The sequence below is a fragment of the Eretmochelys imbricata genome, chromosome 1 (assembly GCF_965152235.1).
Source record: "Eretmochelys imbricata isolate rEreImb1 chromosome 1, rEreImb1.hap1, whole genome shotgun sequence".
NCBI lineage: Eukaryota > Metazoa > Chordata > Testudines > Cheloniidae > Eretmochelys > Eretmochelys imbricata.
The window spans coordinates 200,918,071-200,936,082 of NC_135572.1; the positions used below are offsets into that span (position 1 = coordinate 200,918,071).

At 44.4% G+C, this 18,012-nt stretch overlaps 1 protein-coding gene across 1 annotated transcript in view; it reads right to left on the reverse strand.

Moving 5' to 3' along the window:
- The window catches only part of LOC144267734 (coagulation factor V-like), a 63,383-nt gene extending 48,619 nt beyond the window's left edge, over positions 1-14,764 (reverse strand). Inside the window, exons 1-7 of the mRNA XM_077821978.1 lie at positions 14,604-14,764; positions 11,174-11,265; positions 7,718-7,840; positions 5,227-5,439; positions 2,779-2,922; positions 1,994-2,215; positions 1,112-1,277 (exon numbers count right to left, since the gene is read on the reverse strand). Coding sequence (XP_077678104.1) covers positions 1,112-1,277; positions 1,994-2,215; positions 2,779-2,922; positions 5,227-5,439; positions 7,718-7,840; positions 11,174-11,265; positions 14,604-14,764 — 1,121 coding nt within the window. The remainder of the gene's footprint in view (positions 1-1,111; positions 1,278-1,993; positions 2,216-2,778; positions 2,923-5,226; positions 5,440-7,717; positions 7,841-11,173; positions 11,266-14,603) is intronic.
- Positions 14,765-18,012: the final 3,248 nt, after the last annotated feature.

Consider the following 18,012-nt stretch of genomic DNA (forward strand, 5'->3'; position numbering starts at 1 on the left):
TAATTACTGCAGTGGCTGTATGCTGATGTAACTTAGGTGGACATCATTTTGTCGTGTAGACATGGCCTTCGTCTGCACAACAGCACCACTCGCCTAGGAAACCACCTGCTGCCTTGTGGTGTCAGACTCCCTAGGCTTCCAGCCTGTCCTTGATCCTGTCCCTGTTCTGGCTTCAGCCTTGCCCAGGCTTTGTTCTAGCCTGCTAGGGGTGAAAGTCAGTCAAGTGACTTACCGGTACGCTGGGGCCAGCTCTGGTCCCCGGAAGGGGCGGGGCCTAGGGTGGAAGGGGTGGGGCTGAGGGGGTCAGAGCCAGCTCCAGCCCACCCTGTAAAGGAAGTGCCCCGCCTCTCCTTCTCCTTCTCTTCCTCCTCCTCTTCCCCCCTCTCCCATCAGGGCTCCAGCAGCGGGCCTCTGGAGGCAATTTAAAGGGCCTGGGGCTCCAGCCACTGCTGGGAGCCCCAGGCCCTTTAAATTGCCCCTTAGGGAAGCCGGGCTTCTCCAGTATGGTGCACCGGCTCTTGCTGGTACGCTGTACCGGGGTGTACCGGCTTACTTTCACCTCTGAGCCTGCTCCAATCTTCTCTGTGCCCTACTCTGACTCTGCCCCAGACATGTTCCTGACCTGCTCTAATCCTGTACCCACCTCCTGAACCCCAGGCCCTTGGACTGTCTCCAACCTGGCTTCAACCTTTGGCCTGCTTCTGGTATCTGACTGTGATCCTGACTGGGCTCGTCTATGGACTCTGACCTTGGTTCTAACCCAGCGCCTGTCCCTGGACTTTAGTTTCAGCACTGCCCTGTCCCAACTCTATGTCCGGCTTCGACTACTGCTCTAACCACCAGGCTTGACCACCTAGAACCTGGAGCCTGACACATTCACTTATTCAGCCGGGTAGAGCCCTTCAGAAGCCATTTACTAGGACTTCTACATAGTGTATTCCATAAATACCATGCAACCCTGCCTCTAATATTCCTTCTCTTCTACAAGATTAAGTTCCTGTGAAAAATATGCAGAAGGAGTTCTTAAGGGCTAGGACTTTACATTATATAGCGCATTTCCTAAGCCGCCTCAAGTTAACATTCATCAGCACAGTATAGTTCACCGTTTTACCTATCAATGGTCTCTGGAATTTCTGGAGCATAATCCCAGGTGACTTCTTCCGCAGCAATGAAATATTCCCAGTCCTTAATCATACGCAATTCCTTAAAGGATAATTTCTTCTTGAACACGTCTTTCCCCGCACATTCTGTTATGTTGAGGTAACCGTGCATTCCAGCTGGTTGAAGAGAGACACAGTACAATGGTTACTGTTAGTCCTATAACACGGCATTCCTACAGCCCATCAGCTCAGGATGCATGAAAACATTCACTCATTGACCTGAGTCTATTCAGGTTGAAAAAAAAGAAGAGTTCAGGCATTAAGGGTGGTATTTTCAAAGGGGCTTGTGGGAGTCACTGAGAGCTCAGCAACTAACTCGCATAGCCTCCCTTGAAAATACCAGCCTAACTGACAGCAAGAACTGCCCCTTTTCTGTTAAATGAGCCCTCCAACCTTTCACAAGAGGGAATCCACTGATCCATTACAACAGAGATCTGTTCACTCCAGGGGGAAACCAACATCCACTGTTAAAGATGAGCAGAAAAGATTTTTTGCCTACTGAACTGCAAAAGTTCTCTGTTTCTCCTGAAAAAGCTGGTCAATCTCCAGGATTTTTTTTTATAATGAGGCTCATCTGAGCACTTTCCAGAGAGTTAAAAACTAAGTTATATTCATTGTTGCCCTCTAGCCCCTTTGCAGAAGTCATCCTAATGAGCCCCATTTTGCAACCCTAATTTAAACAAAATGCCCTGTTTCCACTGATTTCCTAGGATGATCCCAAATGCGTTAGCCACCACATTTGACAAACTTAGCAGCACTTTAGGAGATAAGGAGGAAGAGACAAGAATGACACTCTAACTGTATAACTGCCACCTGAACAGATGTTCCCTTGCCTTGCAGATGCTTCTGGACAAGAGAAGATATCAGCCACCTTCCTTTCTGGCTCACGGTCATGTTTGCTGTGGTCGATGCACCTCCCACAAGGCTGATGGTCGAGACCTTGCGACGATTTTGTTCCAGGACTTGCCCATTGAAATGGATGGAGAAAATCTCTGGTTTGGAGCTCATTCCTATCAAATGCCAGCTAATGTTATCGTATGTGCAAGCTCCTAGGTCTGAAACAAAACAGCAGGGTTCAGAACACAGGTGAATCATCCCAGAATCACAGAATGGTTCATTAATTCCCACTGGTAGGTGAAAAATGAATACCCACTCTGCACTTTTAATAAAGTCTCTCTGATATCTCAATGGCCATGTCTAGGATGGATACTGTATAGGCCATGGGTGGGATTTTCAAAAGTACTTAAGTGGATTAGGAGTCTAAATCCCATTGAAGCCAATGGGAGTTGAGTGCCTAACTCACGGAGGTGCTTTTGAAAAACCTCACTCCTTATCCAGTGGGTGGCAGGAAGAGATGTAATTGTCTCTCTGCACAAACAGCCACGCCCTTGGAAGCCATGTGCTCTTGGCACCAAGGGCAGACTGCAGGGGAAAGCGGTGGTGGTTGGGAGCGCACACATGCTCCCTTGTGGAACCAGATGCTCAACGTAAGGTTATACACGAGTCTGTGCCACTCTACTCCTTCTGTTTGCTTTCTACAGCCTTCTAGTGTATGCTGCAGTGAGGAGTAATACACAGTTTGTGGACTCTGGCTGGACACCACGAGTATGTACGGTACCTGGCAACGTCCCATTAGCGTAACCATTAATCGTGTACAGGAGAGAGGTTGATTTTTGCCAGCTTTTGCTTTCATCGAACACAGCAAACATCAACACATATTCTTTGTCAAACAGCTTCTGTGTCCCATCTTCCTTCAGGCTTCCTGTGGGAGGAAACAAGAGGTATCAGATAAAGGCAAAAATAAAAGCAGCTCACATCAACTAAGAGGCATCCAGATCTATTCCATGAGCTTTCCGCACATGCCAGCTGCACCTGGGCACATAGGACGTCTTTTCAAAATGTGCTTGAGGTGAATTTAGTTCTGGGGAAAGGTGCTGGATTGGCAGCTTTGGAGACTGAAAGCCTCTAGCATCCACAGAACAGGTTCAGCAGAGGGAGCATCAGTGCATCCTCCCTCTAAACTACTCCGGTAATGTGCCACAGAGACCATCCCTGACAGTGAGAAAGGAAATTCGTCTTGAGGTCCAATTCAGTCCTTGGCTTCTCTTCTGGGACTACCAGATTAATGCCAGGTGTAGCTGAGTTTCTTTCAATATGAACAGCTGCCCCCTTGGTACTGGACTGACACCCCCAAATCAGTTCACACAGACAAGCAAGTACCCTTCACATGGTAAGGATTTTTGGTCATTACTGCCATGGGCAGATACTGCAATGATGAGTGTAGTATAAGAACCTATACAGAAGAGAATAGGACTGGTGACTTAGAGGTGAGATGCATTTATATTGTATACACATATGTATTGCCATCCCACCCAAATCTAGTTTCATCTCACTGTTTCTTCCAATAGATTAGAAACATCAGAAATGCAAACTTGTTTTCAATATATTGCTTGTTTATTTGACTTGTATCGCCCAGGCAGTGCTAAATTTGTAATGAAAGAGGTGCTGGAGCTCAAGCAATTTTTTTACTTTCATAAGTGATGCGGAAAGACCTGAGGTGCTGGGGCTATAAACTGCTCAGTCTAGAGGTGCTGGGGCTCAGCCCTGGCAGAAATTAAGCGCTGCACCCAGGACTCAGACAGATATAAATGACTTTGGAGAAGCTTGACACAAGGAAGGAAAATAAATATTTTCAAAATATTCATATACACAGTCACATCAGCTACATCATCAGAACTTTCCAGCAAGGATCACAATAAAACACCGAAGGGGAAAGAGCTCTGATGAGAGGAGGAGACTATAATAATAGATAATTTATAATACAAGAGCATTAACTTTCCAAATTCTTGAAAGGAACATTATTGACTATGGTGTCAATCCTACAATGCAGTGTGAGTGGGCAGACCCCACACTCACATGAAGCCTCTTGAAGTCATTGTGTGCGGAGGTGAATTTGTGTGTATCACATTGTGGGCTCCGGGTTTTGTTTTGTTTTGGGAACGACTAAATGTACAAACCCATTTAATCAATGTGCTTTACCCAAGTCATTCCACACAACAAACTTTTCTCAAGGAAGGAGAGAACCAAACTAAATAACTCATATACTAGCCTTTAGCAAAGGAAAAACATATAATCCTGTGGAATGGATGGCTCGGGAGACTGACAAGGAGCTAAGGAGACTTTCCCTTAGATCACCGATTCATGTCCATCTCAGATCTGCTGCAAGTATCTAATGTCTGTTTGAGATCATATAGAATAGCAGTTACTATCAATGAGGGGATGGAGCATGCTCAGTGAAGACAGAATCTTTGGAGATTTTAGCCACTAAACTCTAGCATAACACTACTAAGCATGTGCAAACTGAAATTTTTCAAAGGCTTATAACACAGCCAAATTTTGCAGATTTTCACGTGAACAGAAAAAGCGCATCCCTAACAGAAAGGCCACTCCCCTTTGCCAAATTTCACATTCCTGCTCCAAAGCATGAGGACGCTAGAGTTTCTCAACAAAACAGTCTTAATGGTTTTTTAATATGCGCAAAACAAAGTGTTTCTTCCTAGCCTCGTTCTCGGAACAGTTGAACAGTTTTGGGTACAACTTTCCAAAATAATTCCATCTGAGGCAGACACCTGGAATGGTAAATTCCAGCCTGAACAGTTAAAGTTTCACAAAGTTATAAGCAACTGAAGTTGGGGGTCTCAAAATGTGAAATGTCAGGCAACTTTAATATAAAACGGTGTTACCAGCCCTGCCTACAATTAGAATTATTCCAGAAACTAGTGTGCATTACAGCTAGTCCAGAACACTGTAACCTTGAGCCCTAAAATAAAGACAGAGGAAATAAAAATCAATTTCCTCTAAACTGCTTGCCCAGAAACACGAGAAGGGAAGAGGGAAATGAAATGCCTTCTCACATTATGATACAATCTTCAAGCTTGATTTTTATGTTTTTTTGTTTTTATCATTACCAGAACAGAAAGCAACACTATCAGAATGTGCTAGGCCACTGAAACAGTAGACCAGCCAACATTTTATAGCTTTTGTCTACCCACAGCATTTTGGTTACCTTTTTTACACATAAGCAATGCTCCAATCAGACCGGAGTTAAAGTCCACCACCATGTTCTCATGTGAGTAATAGATATAGGTGAGACAGGGAGGGTCGGCTTCTTTAGGCCCAATTTCTGCAGTGATCTCCCATGTGTATTTATACACCAGGCCTGGAGGCACAGCATCGTCCAGTTTTTCAAAAGAAGATGTTCGGTCAGCATACAGGGAACCTGCATAGGTAGAAGTCGAGAGAGGGAGGTAGAGGTGGCATTGAGGGAGGGAGGGACTGATGAACGTGTGAACAGGGTTTTTACTACCATTGCCACCCATACACAGAGAGCTTGATTCTTCTCTCACCTGCACCAGCTTTACAATGGTGTAACTCCATTCACTTCAGCAGAGTTACTCCCAATTCTCACTGGTGTCCCTGAGAGCAGAATCAAGACCAGTAGTCGGTTTCATTTACCCAGGCTGATGTGGTGGGAGAGCATAGTACAACTGCTCAGCCTCTCCATGGTTGGAGTCAGGAGTGATTGAGAAGGTACTAGCTGCCCAATTCACCAGCTCTCCACTGATCCTGGTCCAGCCTCCCTCCATAACACTGGCCCTGTAGGAGCTACTGCAGCCTTCCGACTTTTGTGCATTACAAATCTGAATGGTGATAACATTGCATTTATGTATTTAATTTGTTTGCATTGTCTACAGCCAATAAATATGTTCGCTTAACAAGAAGGCTTCCTGGAGGTTATCAAAATTCTAGCTGCAAATAAGATGAGAAATCAGTGAAATATCAACCTGAACCATCATCAAACAGAATCGGAGATTTTCAGTGACATGTGATCGTTCCTCAACACAGAGCTCGACTCTGCTCCCACTCAGCTGAGAGCAAAACTCCTCTTGGGCTCACCATACGAACAAGGCATTAAAGAAAACCTCAGAGAGCTCTCCCGACAAACTGATTAATAGCAAGGAACAAGATCATCTAGAACTGGGGGGTGGGGTGGAGGAGGGGTGGGCTGGGAAATCTTGGACGTTTTTGCAAAAAATGTATTCACACAGTTTGAAATTTCAACATCTGAAAAAAATCCCAACCCCCTCGAGAGTTGCTGAAAAGGGAGAACATTTTTCCAGATATTGTTTCGAGATTCAAAACATTTCAACCACCTATGACATCATCAACCCTAATGCAATTAAATATTTGCAAGCTGACAGCCCACGTGCAGTCTCTGAAACCAGTGCAAAGGGAGTGTAAAATGCTACCATTCTGACATGGAAGTGCTTTACATTCACTTTGCACTGGTGAAAATGAGACACGAAGTGCAAATTGGGCGCATATTCAGTAATAACGAACCCATTACCAATGGTGGCAAATACCTTGAACTCTAAAGCCTTGGAACTGAAAGAATATAAATACATTTTCTTTAACACACACATTTAAACATTTACTGTATGGGAGGATAGTTCCCAATCTTTAGGGTAAGGTTCTTTCTGAAAACTGTAGCTGTTTGGAGTAAACAGCGTGTGAGGAGGCAGGACAATGTTGTGCAGTTCATTTAGTGCATAAACAGCCACAGACTAGATTCAAAGGTCACAGGTCATCAGTCTTTGGGGGATTTTCTGAGCAATTCCTCCCTCACCACTCTATTTTCTACCCCCTTGTTGCACTTGCAGCTCTATGCAATCTAGCTGATTGAGCGCCAGTTAGAAGAAGTTAACATCAAATTGGATTCCATCCTTAATTTTATTAATGGATGTTGGTAAATCATTTGGCAGGATAGAGTGGCACTGTTTTAAACTGATAGCTTTACTCAAGTTTGATTTGGTCTCTATGGCATTCTAGACAACCAGCAGGATATATTAGTACCATGCCTCTAACAACTGACAGCCAAAGGCCAGATCTTGCAAGAAGCTGAGCTCCTCCTGGGAGATACCAAGTACCCTTTGTCATAGTCCCTGGGTAGGCCACCCCTTCTGAGACCCTGTTCCAGTCCCCCGACTGCATCCCTTTCAAGTGGCAGGGCTGTGCCTCCACTTCTTTTTGGGGTGAGATCCCCTGATCCAACCACTCCCTGACTTGGTCTCTGGGTCACACCTCCCTGGTTGCCAACCATGATATTGAGCAGGCCCAACAGCTTGGCACCTGCAAGAGATTCTCCTGGGAAGCCTGTGGTCAGTGGTAGTACGCAGTGACACAGAAGCAGCCTCTTCAAAACAAAAGTATGATTTGTTTGCCAAAAGGCACACAGCACTCAGAGAGATGGATTGAAAATAAGAGACCTATACACAGACTGTCTTACCTACACTAGGCATTCCCCTCATGTCCCTAGGTAGCCTTGGAGCCCATGTTTTCTTGGGGACCAAATTACATCCTGCTTGCTGCCCAAATTACGACCTGACATCAAAGGTCGATGGTGTCCATACCCTGGACTTGGTTTTCGGCCCTTCTCTATCTAAGATTATATAGTCTTGAGTAGAAAAAAAGAATAGATGGCATTTTACAGCACATACCTTCTGATAGTTTGTTGTAAGCTATGCCTTGTGGGTGAATGCTCAGTGGTTTGTTGGCCATGTTCTTAAAGTGAACTACTAAAGTGTCTCCCACTTCAGCATGCAGAGTTGGTCCCAGAAGTCCTGCAGAAATTCAGCATAAAAAAGAAAAAGAGATAATGAGTATCAAATGGTGCATCTTAGTGAAAGGGAGAGAGGTACCTTCTCCTGAGTGGGAAAGTGAACTCCTGTTAAAGGACAAGTTGCACAAAATAAAGGCAGAGGATTTAATGCCAGTGCAATGAGGATTAATGCTATCCAGTGATTTAGCTGTGAAATACCTGGATGGTGGAAAGGCAAACAAGGATCTAACAAGATGTTGCCCAATGTAAATGAGGTTGTGAATTATATATTCAGCAAAGGACACTGAAAATCATCGGAAAATTCTGCACATGAACAGAGAAGGCTGTTTCCTGGAGATGGAAAGTTTAGTGAACAGACAGCTTAAAAGTTGGGGAGAGGATTTCTCCCTTTACGAATTAGTCACCGGTACTACCAGAGTTTTAGGAAAGCAGACAGAAGTCTTAGGGAGTGTTTAATGCAACATCCAGAGCAACAGCCTCCACAACACAAAGTATGCCTCCACTTCAGTGGGACATGCAGTTGCTAGCATGGGAATGCCTTGCCAAGCGGCTTTAATCTAGATAGCACGGCTAAGAGTAGCAGAAAAGACGCAATAGCGCAGACCCAGGTGCAGGCTAACAATGTCAGTACATACCTAGGAGGAGCCCACACTGAAGCCCATGCTCCTGCATCTTCTTTGCTACTTTTAGCCACGTTAGCTACATTTAAGCTAGTGTGGGTATGCATACCTGCGCTGGTATCACACTTCCCAGTGCAGTGTAGATATACTCACAATCAGGGAAGAAAAGCTCCTTCAGTCACAGAAGGCATGCTGAGGAAAAGGGGTTGGTAAGAAAGGTATTGTAGCGATGGCCTGAGGCATCTTCCACTGCAGTCAAAAGGATTTTTTCCATTGACATTGATGCACAAATGGAGCAAACCCTTGCAAAGGTGGTTTCTTTTTATTTAACTAGACATTTACCTGTAAATACATAGCACCTGTCAATGAGTAGCACCTCACTCCACCCAGTGACTGCATCATAGGGAAAAGCCAGTTTTACCCATCCTATCTGAGGGGAAGGCTTTTATGGAACAATGAAAAGTTACCAAAAGATAGAACAAAGGAAGCCAAGTATTGGAAAGGGGCATATCAATGCAGCCACCACACAGGAAGGGGAAGCACTGTGCAGGAGAGAGCAAGGTCACAGGCTGGGGGAAGGAAACTCCATGTGGGATAAGCCACCCAACATGTAACAGCCTGCATGAGGCAGGGGAAACCCTGCCTGCCTACCTTCCTGGACACAGGTGTCCCTCCAAGGACTCCCAAGGGAAGAGTGAGCTAGCGAGGCACATTGCGCTTAGGATGGTTCTTGTGTTCTATATGATCTGTATTGTCTTGTGCTTTATGTGATTAAGTAAAAGAGCAATTGTGTTAGGCTCTGTGCAGAGCGTGAGAGTGTGTTATCTGCTTCACAATTATCACATGCCTCCTGTTCAACTAAACCTTGGAGTGGAGTGTAGGGAGAGGGTGGGTTTGAGTACAGGAGTGGTGGAATCCATCATGGGGAGTACTAAGGGGAGAGCCTCTGCAGCTGTGCACTGATCCAGCATGAGCCCAGGCAGAGGATGGCAAATGGTGTCAAACAGAGCCTGGGGTTGGAGGATTGAGTGTGATCAGTGTGACTGTTTTGCACAGCGCTACATGTGTGGGAGATTGATAGCAGTGGAAGGGAGCAACACCCACATTTTTCAAGTTCTGGAAATACACAAACCGGCCTCCAGAAATGGGTGCCCACATATTCTGCAAATGCTGCAGTAGTGTACGCCTGTATGGCCAGCAACGGCACCGCATACAGACCCATCACACAGATGACGTTCCAGGAGCACGAATGATCCCACAGAAGGGATCATTCTGCAACAGTATGATCATAGCAATATATTAGAAACATGCAATAGGCAAGACAGTCAAAATCTCCTGGTTATGAAGCTGAAAACAGTCAATGACTTACATTTTCAAAGGTGGCTAGTGATTTTGGGTGCCCAGTTTGAAATACTGTAAAGTGGCTTGATTTGCAAAAAGTGCTGAGCCCACCTGACTCAGAAAATCAGCCCCTCTTAAGGCATCTCAAAATCAGTGACCCAAAAATGGGAACTCCAATTACTAGTCACTTTTGATTCATAAATTCCAAGGCCAGGAGGAACCATTGTCATCAGCTAGTCCAGGGGTCCTCAAACTTCATTGCACTGAAACCACCTTCTGACAACAAAAATTGCTACATGACCCCAGGAGCGGGGACCGGAGTCTGAGCCCACCTGAATCCGGCTGCCCCGTGCAGGGCGAGGTTGGGGGAGTGCAAAGCCAGACCCCCACTGCTCTTGGTGGGGAGGCCAAAGCTGAATCCCAAGAGCTTCAGCCCGAGGTGGGGGGGCCTGTTACCTGAGGGCCTCCCACACACTCAGGACTGAAGCCCTTGGGCTTCGGTCCTGGGCCCCAGCAAGGCTAATGACAGCCCATGACGACTCCATTAAAATGGAGTCATGATCATTTTTCCCTCTAAGCTGTGCGCATGTGCGCGCGAACACAGATCCTAAACCCTCTGCACATGGCGAAACACGGCATGCACAAAAATTTGCACAGAAGTGATTTTTTGCACACACATGGCCTGTCAAAAATTAGAGGGAACATTGTCATGACCCACTTTGTGGTCCCAAGCCACAGTTTGAGAACCTCTGATCCAGGCTGACCTCTTGTATAAGAGGCCATAGAACGTCTCCAGAACAATTCCTAGAGCAGATCTTTTAGAAAAGCTCTGAATCTTGATTTAAAAATAGCCAGTGATGGAGAATCCAGCACAACCCTTGGTAAATTGTTCCAATGGTTGCTTACTCTCACTGTCAAAAATTTACACCTGATTTCTAGTCTGAATTTGTCTAGCTGCAACTTCCAGCCACTGGATCCTGTTATACCTTTCTCTGCTAGATTGAAGAGCCCATTATTAAATATTTGCACCCCACGTAGATACTTATAAACTGTAATCAAGTCACCCCTTAGCCTTCTCTTTGTTACGCTAAATAGATAGACTCTGAGAACTCAGTCACTATACAGCATGTTGTCTAACCCTGTAGTCATTCTTGTGGCTCTTCTTTGAACCCTCTTCAGTTTAATCAATACTGACAACAGAGGCCAACATTTTTAAGGGATTGGGCTTTTGGCTCCTGGGCTATAGAGAAGAGCCACCTAAATTCTCTATATATTTGCTTGGCTTGCAGTATATGCTAGCCGTGAGTATACAAATACAGGTACGTTTTCCTGCCCATGGAAGACATTGGCTTTGAAAGTTATTTTCTGCTTACCTGAGAAAGTATCTGTTGGTTTTGCTTTCTTAAAATCTGCTTCATACTCTCTATAGGCAATTTTCTTAAACACAGGCTCTGAATTTTCTAATCTGCAATAGGAAGTATTAAAAAAAATAAATTAAAGGTAAAGCTCCTTAGCTATTCAGTGTGGTCCAGTGGAGTGGGCAGGAGACCGGGCCACTGGAGACCTGGCTTCGATTCTTGGCTCTGTCACTTGGGTAAATCATTTCATTTGTTTCCCCTCCCATTGTGTCCATTTAGAGTGTAAGCTCTTGGGGACAGGGAGTCTCTTAGTACATGTTCATTCAGCACTTAGCACAATGGAGCCCCAGTCGCAGGTGGGGCTTCTGGACACTATTGTGATAGAGTTTAATAACGTAACAAACCACCTTTTGCTATGCTGTGGCTCCTTTCGGCTCTACTGTGAGGTTGGTATTAGTTTCCTTATTTCACAGTTGGGGGAATAGGAATCCAGAGGGCTGAAGTGACCTGGCCAAGGTCACAAAGGAAGTGTACTGTAGAGATGGGAGCAGAACCTGGATCCCCCATCCCTGTGCTTCATTTTCAACATCACCTGCAATGATCTCAGCACAATCATTCAGTGTGGCAATTATCTGTAACTGCTGTGACTTTTAGGTAAAAAAGAAAATGTGATTCATTCCCCTTTGAAAGAGCAAACTGGCCTCTTATAAGGCAGCCCAGGGATCAAAGCCATTCAGGAAATTGCTTCTTGGGAAATGTGGCAACTGTCTTTACCTTTTGATGCATAAAAGTATACGCACAAATGGATCCCATGCCCTGTGCTGTAGAAGGAACCCAAGCGGGCAAGAGGAAGAGCGCACATGGCTCTTGGATGATGGGTGTTGAGCTGAAATGAAGGTTGGAGGGGCAGAGCCGCTACATTTTGTGTCATGCATCCCTAGCTGATTGGTAGATTTCTTGGTAACTACTGCAGGGGGCGTTCAGCAACAACTCCCTCTCAAAGTCTCCTACCTTCCTTTCAGGAATGTAAGGCACAGGCTTCGTAGGGGGAAGTTGATGACAGTACACAGACAGGGAGACAGGGCAGGTGGATGAAGGGGAGGTCAGCCCATGGTGATGGCTCAGGATCCAGCCTCTGAGTTCAGAGCAGATCTGCTGCCTTGCAAGGCTGTGGATTACCCTAAATCACTCTCCCGCAAGGAAAGAATCGGGCAGAAACGCCATAGGTGTCTACTCCATGGGGAGCAGAACTGGGGACCCTATGAGTTAACAGGGATTTTGTCATTGACTTCAGCAAGAGAAGGCTCTGCTCTATAGAGCTCACTGCTGAGTTTTTCCCTGCAAGAGTTTGTCCTCACAAAGGTGATATGTGACCTCATGTTATGATGTTTGATGGAACTTGCCTGACCGACCCTGGGGCGTAGGAAGAAGGAAGTTATGACAAAAGGAAGAGAATCATTAGAAAAACCTGACATTTTTTCATGAAAATCTTGAATTGAAATTTCAAAAATCTGAAACGTTTCTGCCAGGATTAGCAATAACGTACAGCCAGAAATAATCTTTGACCAGCCAGTGTGCGTAAACAGAGCCAAACCTCTAGCCAGCTTGGTTTCTATACACAGCGATGAGTGGGAGACATACACGTAGCACAAAAGAAACCAAAGAGCAGCTTGGAAACGTCATGGACGTATGAAGGCAAGCCCAAACGGTGTATGTTTGGAGGGCAGGGTGCACTGAAAAATTACACCTGGTCATATCATATACAGCACTGCCAGCCTCAAATGTTCAAAACCATGAGATTTTGTTTGTAAAAAATTGCCCAAAATAGAGCAGTCCTATTGAGACCTGAGTTGTTTTTAGTGTTGGTGTAGCTGTGTTGGTCCCAGGATATGAGCAAGACAAGGTGGTGAGGTAACATCTTTTACTGGACCAACTTCTTTCTGAGTTAGCAGCCAATAAAAGAATAGGTAATCACTTTAGAGATCAATTAAATGCATTCAGAGAAGTTTTGGGCCCCCTTTCGAGACACACTTGAATAAAAAACATTCAAACGGATCAAAGAATGTCCGACTTCCATGCCACCTAACCCCTCCACCTTTTCCCTCCTGGGTCCTTCCCTCCTCTCCCTATTCATGTAGGTCTCCTATATTATTACTGGTTTCAGAGTAGCAGCCGTGTTAGGCTGTATCCGCAAAAAAGAACAGGACGACTTGTGGCACCTTAGAGACTAACCAATTTATTAGAGCATAAGCCCATGAAATTTGTTAGTCTCTAAGGTGCCACAAGTACTCCTGTTCTTTATATTATTACTGTAACCTCTACCCTACTGTGTTACACCTATATAGTACTGTCTGGTTTTGTATGGTCTGTTCTTGCAGCTTTGAAGAGTTGTAAAATTGCATAATTCTGTTGGAGATCCCATGAAGCCTGCAGTATTCAGCAGCGTATATCAGCTGTAAGTCATTTACCTTTTGGTACTTATTGGGGGGGTTTTTAACCACAAAAAAAAATACTAATCCCAAAAAATTTGTCAGTGTTGCCATGGGAACCTGAAAGTGAAACTGAGCAGAAAGCATGAACATGGTGAAACTGACTGTTGTGTATTCATCACCTCAGCTGAAGAAATGTACTTAGTAAGCAACCATAAAGAAAGTAAACTAGATTATTCATTTACATTTTTAAAAATCTATGGTGCTTTTTGTAAGGATCTTTTCTTATTTAAAAATAGATGTAATTTTGCCAACTCTGGTGATTTTTTTGGTTAGTTCTGCGACATTTGATGTTTTTTCTTAAAGCCCCAGTCACTTGAATCAAAAGTTTGCATGAGAATCTCAGTTTTTTAAAAAAATAAAAAATAATTAACCCCCCCAAAACAGTACATTTTTAGTGGTTGCAGAGAAAACTTGGAAAATGTGACGTGTGACCAAAAAGCAAATAAAAAGAACTTCAAATTTCCCCCCAAATGATGAGATTTTAAACAGATAATAATGTTGAGAGTTTTTTTATTTGCCTTGTGGCTTTTGAGCTTTTCTACACAACTGTGAGGGCCAGAAACTTTTTTTTACTGTTGAAATGAAAACTGAGATTCTGATGTTTTCACCTAGCTGCAGAATCTCCCGAGACTCATGCAAAAATTCTCAATGTAGGATTGACCCCAGTGACAGTTTGGGGGGCACAGAGGACATGGGACTGAGTCCAAGTTTGCCTTTGTCAAAATGGCATCAATAATAACGGCTCCAAAAAAAATCACATGGTGTGAATAAAACAGCTGATAGCATTGAACTGAATTAAGGGCTTCATCCAACGGGAATCAATGCAAAGACTCTTATCGACTTCCATAGGCTGGATCAGGCCCTAAGCCCAGCTCTGCACAAACTCCTCAGGAGACTCAAGTCCCTTTCAGCCCAGGAGGGAGCTGGTTGCCTCCACATCTTCCTACTCTTACCTGGACTGTTCTTTGGACTGGGGTCTGTAGCTCCAGCTGGTGGTCTCTGCGGCTATGTAATGCTCCCGGACCCGAGCTGCTCCCACCCGATGCCACGCCAAACCTGGCCACCACAAACCAAGCAGCATCAAGAGAAGGAGGTGCGTGCAGGAGAGCCCCATGGTGCAAGCTCCTGCTGATGTCACACTGGGAGCCACATGAGGCAGTGGCTGCTGCTTTTGCTGCTACTGTTGGGGAAATGCTTTCACTGTGGTTCGTGATGCAAGTAGAGGGGGTGGTGTTAGTGACACCCAGGTCATTGCTCTTCACCTCCTCCTGCTGCTGACAGGAATCAGAGGGGAGATAAACAGCTGCTCAGGCTGCCTTTCCCTCCCTCCCCCACATCTTCACTGCTGTGTGCCGAGCACAGAGGACAAGCAGCCTCAACCACATAAGGCAGAGTTGGTTGGCTGGGTCGTTGCCTACTAGGGCAGTAGGGTATTAGGGGCAGCGGCCCAAATAAAAACAGTTTATGTGGCTGAGTTGCAGGGTGATGAAGCGTAGGGGCAGTGCTGGCACTGGGGGCAGGGACCTGGCTAGAGATGCCACATATCCGATGAAGTGAGCTGTAGCTCACGAAAGCTCATGCTCAGATAAATTGGTTAGTCTCTAAGGTGCCACAAGTACTCCTGTTCTTTTTGCGAATACAGACTAACACGGCTGCTACTCTGAAACCTGTCACATATCCTTGGATTTCAGGGATTATTCCAATTTTGAGGGGGAAGGATCCTGCATTCTGAAAACCTGGCATGCTGGGTGATAAAGAGCAAGAAATAGTTCAGGGCCTGGGGACTGACAGGCTCTAGAGACTTATAAAAAAAAGTCTCTAAAATGATTTTCTTGAGTGAAAATTTGTTGACATTGTTGAAATTTGACATCAACATTTTCAAGCCTTTTTGGATAATTTTTGTTGATTTTTTTTTTACATAAAAAACAAATCAGAAACATTATCAAAATGGATATTAACTTTTTTTGGTTTTCTCCCATTGTCAGGTTTTTTTTGGTAAAAGAAAAATAGCTGATTTAGGTAAATGCAAAGTTCCAGTGATCTTTTTGACAGTGTCTTTGCTAAATATTTAAACAAAAACAAAAAATAATGAAACTACAAAAAAGTAAAAAAAAAAAAATCTAACAAAGAAAACTAGGTTCAATTTAAAACACTTTGAACCAAAAACATGTTGGCAATTTCACCCAATTAATTTTGGATGTAACCAACCCCCAACTCTAGCTCTGGGATACATTTACAGGGCACTTGTCCATGCTGTACTGTTCTAGTCTCTGGCTCTCACAGATGCATAGATTTTAAAGTCAGAAGGCACCATTATCATTATCCAGTCTGACTGCCTTTTCAGACACAGGCCATAGGACTTGCCTGAATTAACTCCTGCTTCAAGTCTAATAACTGTGATTGAATGAGAGCACATCTTTTAGAAAAACATGCAATCCTGATTTAAAGATTTCCAGTGACAGAGAATCCACCACATCTCTAGTAAATTGTTCCTATGGTTAATTACCTTCACTTAAAATGTGCATCTTGTTTTCAGTCTAAAAATGTCTAGCTTCAACTTCCAGCCATTGGATTTTGTAATGCCTTTTTTCTGGTAGATTAAAGAGCAGTCTATGTTCAGAAATCTCTTCTCCGTGTAGGTACCTGTAGCATTTGTTATACCTTTGTCTGTTAGACTGAAGAATACTCTTATCAAATTTTTGTTCCCTGCATAGTTTCTTCCAGGTCATTGACAAAAATGTTAAACAACACAGAAGAATCGATCGCTGTGGGATTCCACCAGAAACACACCCACTGGATGATGATTCCTCAACTCTCAAAATGAAATTGTAAATGTATCAGTTAGCTATGTTTTTATCCATGTAATGTGTGGCATGTTCATTTTGTGTCATTCTAATTTCTTGACAAATTAAAATACCATGTCAAGTGCCCTACAGAAGTCTAAGTATGTTACATTGACACTATTTTAGCTAAACTTGTAATCTCATCCAAAAAGATATCCAGTTAGAAAACAGATTTTGTCACCCTATAAACCCATGTTGATTGTCATTAATTACATTATCCCTCATTACGTCTTTCATCATCAAGTCCCACATCAGCCGTTCTATTATTTTGCTCGGGATCCACCTCAGACGGACACGCCTATAATTACTTGGTCCTCCCATTTATTTTTTTTAAGTACTGGCATAACATTAATTTTCTTCCAGTCTTCTGGAACTTCCCCAGTGTTCCAAGACTTATTCAAAATCAATAGCAGGGGCCAGAGAGCCCCCCAGCCAGCTCTGAAGATTCTTGGATGAAAATTATCCAGACCTGCTGATTTAAAAATGTCTAACTTTAGTAGCTGTTTAACATCCTCCTTAGTTACTGTTGGAATGGAAAGTATTTCATCATAATCATATGAGATGAAACTACTGTCTTGCTTTTTCCCCCAAACATAGAACAGAAATATTTATCAAACACACATCTGCCTTTTCTGTGTTATTATTGACAATTCCACTATTTCCTCTAGTAATGGACCAGTTACCATTGTAGGATTCTTTTTGTTCCTAATGTATTAAAAAATTTCTATGGCAAGCAGAAATAAGGACAAGAAAATTTCTCTTTGTGTCCTTTTGCTTCTTTTCTTAAGTTTCTACCGTTACTATCTTGTGATTTATGTTAATTTCTATTAACTTCTCCTTTTTCCCCATTTGTCATTAGAACAAATGGAAAAAAGGGGAAGTTGATAGCAACTAATATAATTTATATATAAAATTTTACTGCTGCTTTTACTTCATCTCTCACAGCCAGGCAGCTGTCTAACCAGCGTAGTCTTGCACCTAAACAAACAGTGGTGGATTTAGAGTTAGTGGGGCCCTGTGCGCAGCTTCATTTTTGGGGCCCCCACCCCGGTAGTGGCGGCTGGGAGCCCCGAGCCCTTTTAAAATTGCCAGGCCCCACGGCAGCTGCTTCTTCCCCCCCGTCAGCAGCCCTGGGTGCAGGGGGTGCTGCAGTGCCCCCACATTTTAAGCGGGGCTCCACTGCTGACCTGCACCATTTATGTTAAAACATAGTGTTAGGAGCACAGAACTGCCCGGTCCCCTGGGGAGACAGGGAGGTGCCCGAGCCCGGCCACGGGGGCTACAGCGGCTAAGGCGGATCGCAGTAGCCTGCATTGCAAGGACTCACCGGAGGTGAGCATGTGGAGGCAGCAGTGTGCTCAGGTGGCCGCCAATGGAGCCCAGCCTCCCCCTTCAGGTGGGTGTTCAGCCCAAGTGGGTCTCTGCCCACTTCTCCTGGCTGGTCAGTGGGGCAGCAATGGAGCCCGCAGAGCCCTGGGCGCAGGGCACCCGCCAGGACCCTAGGGTACCCCAGAGGCAG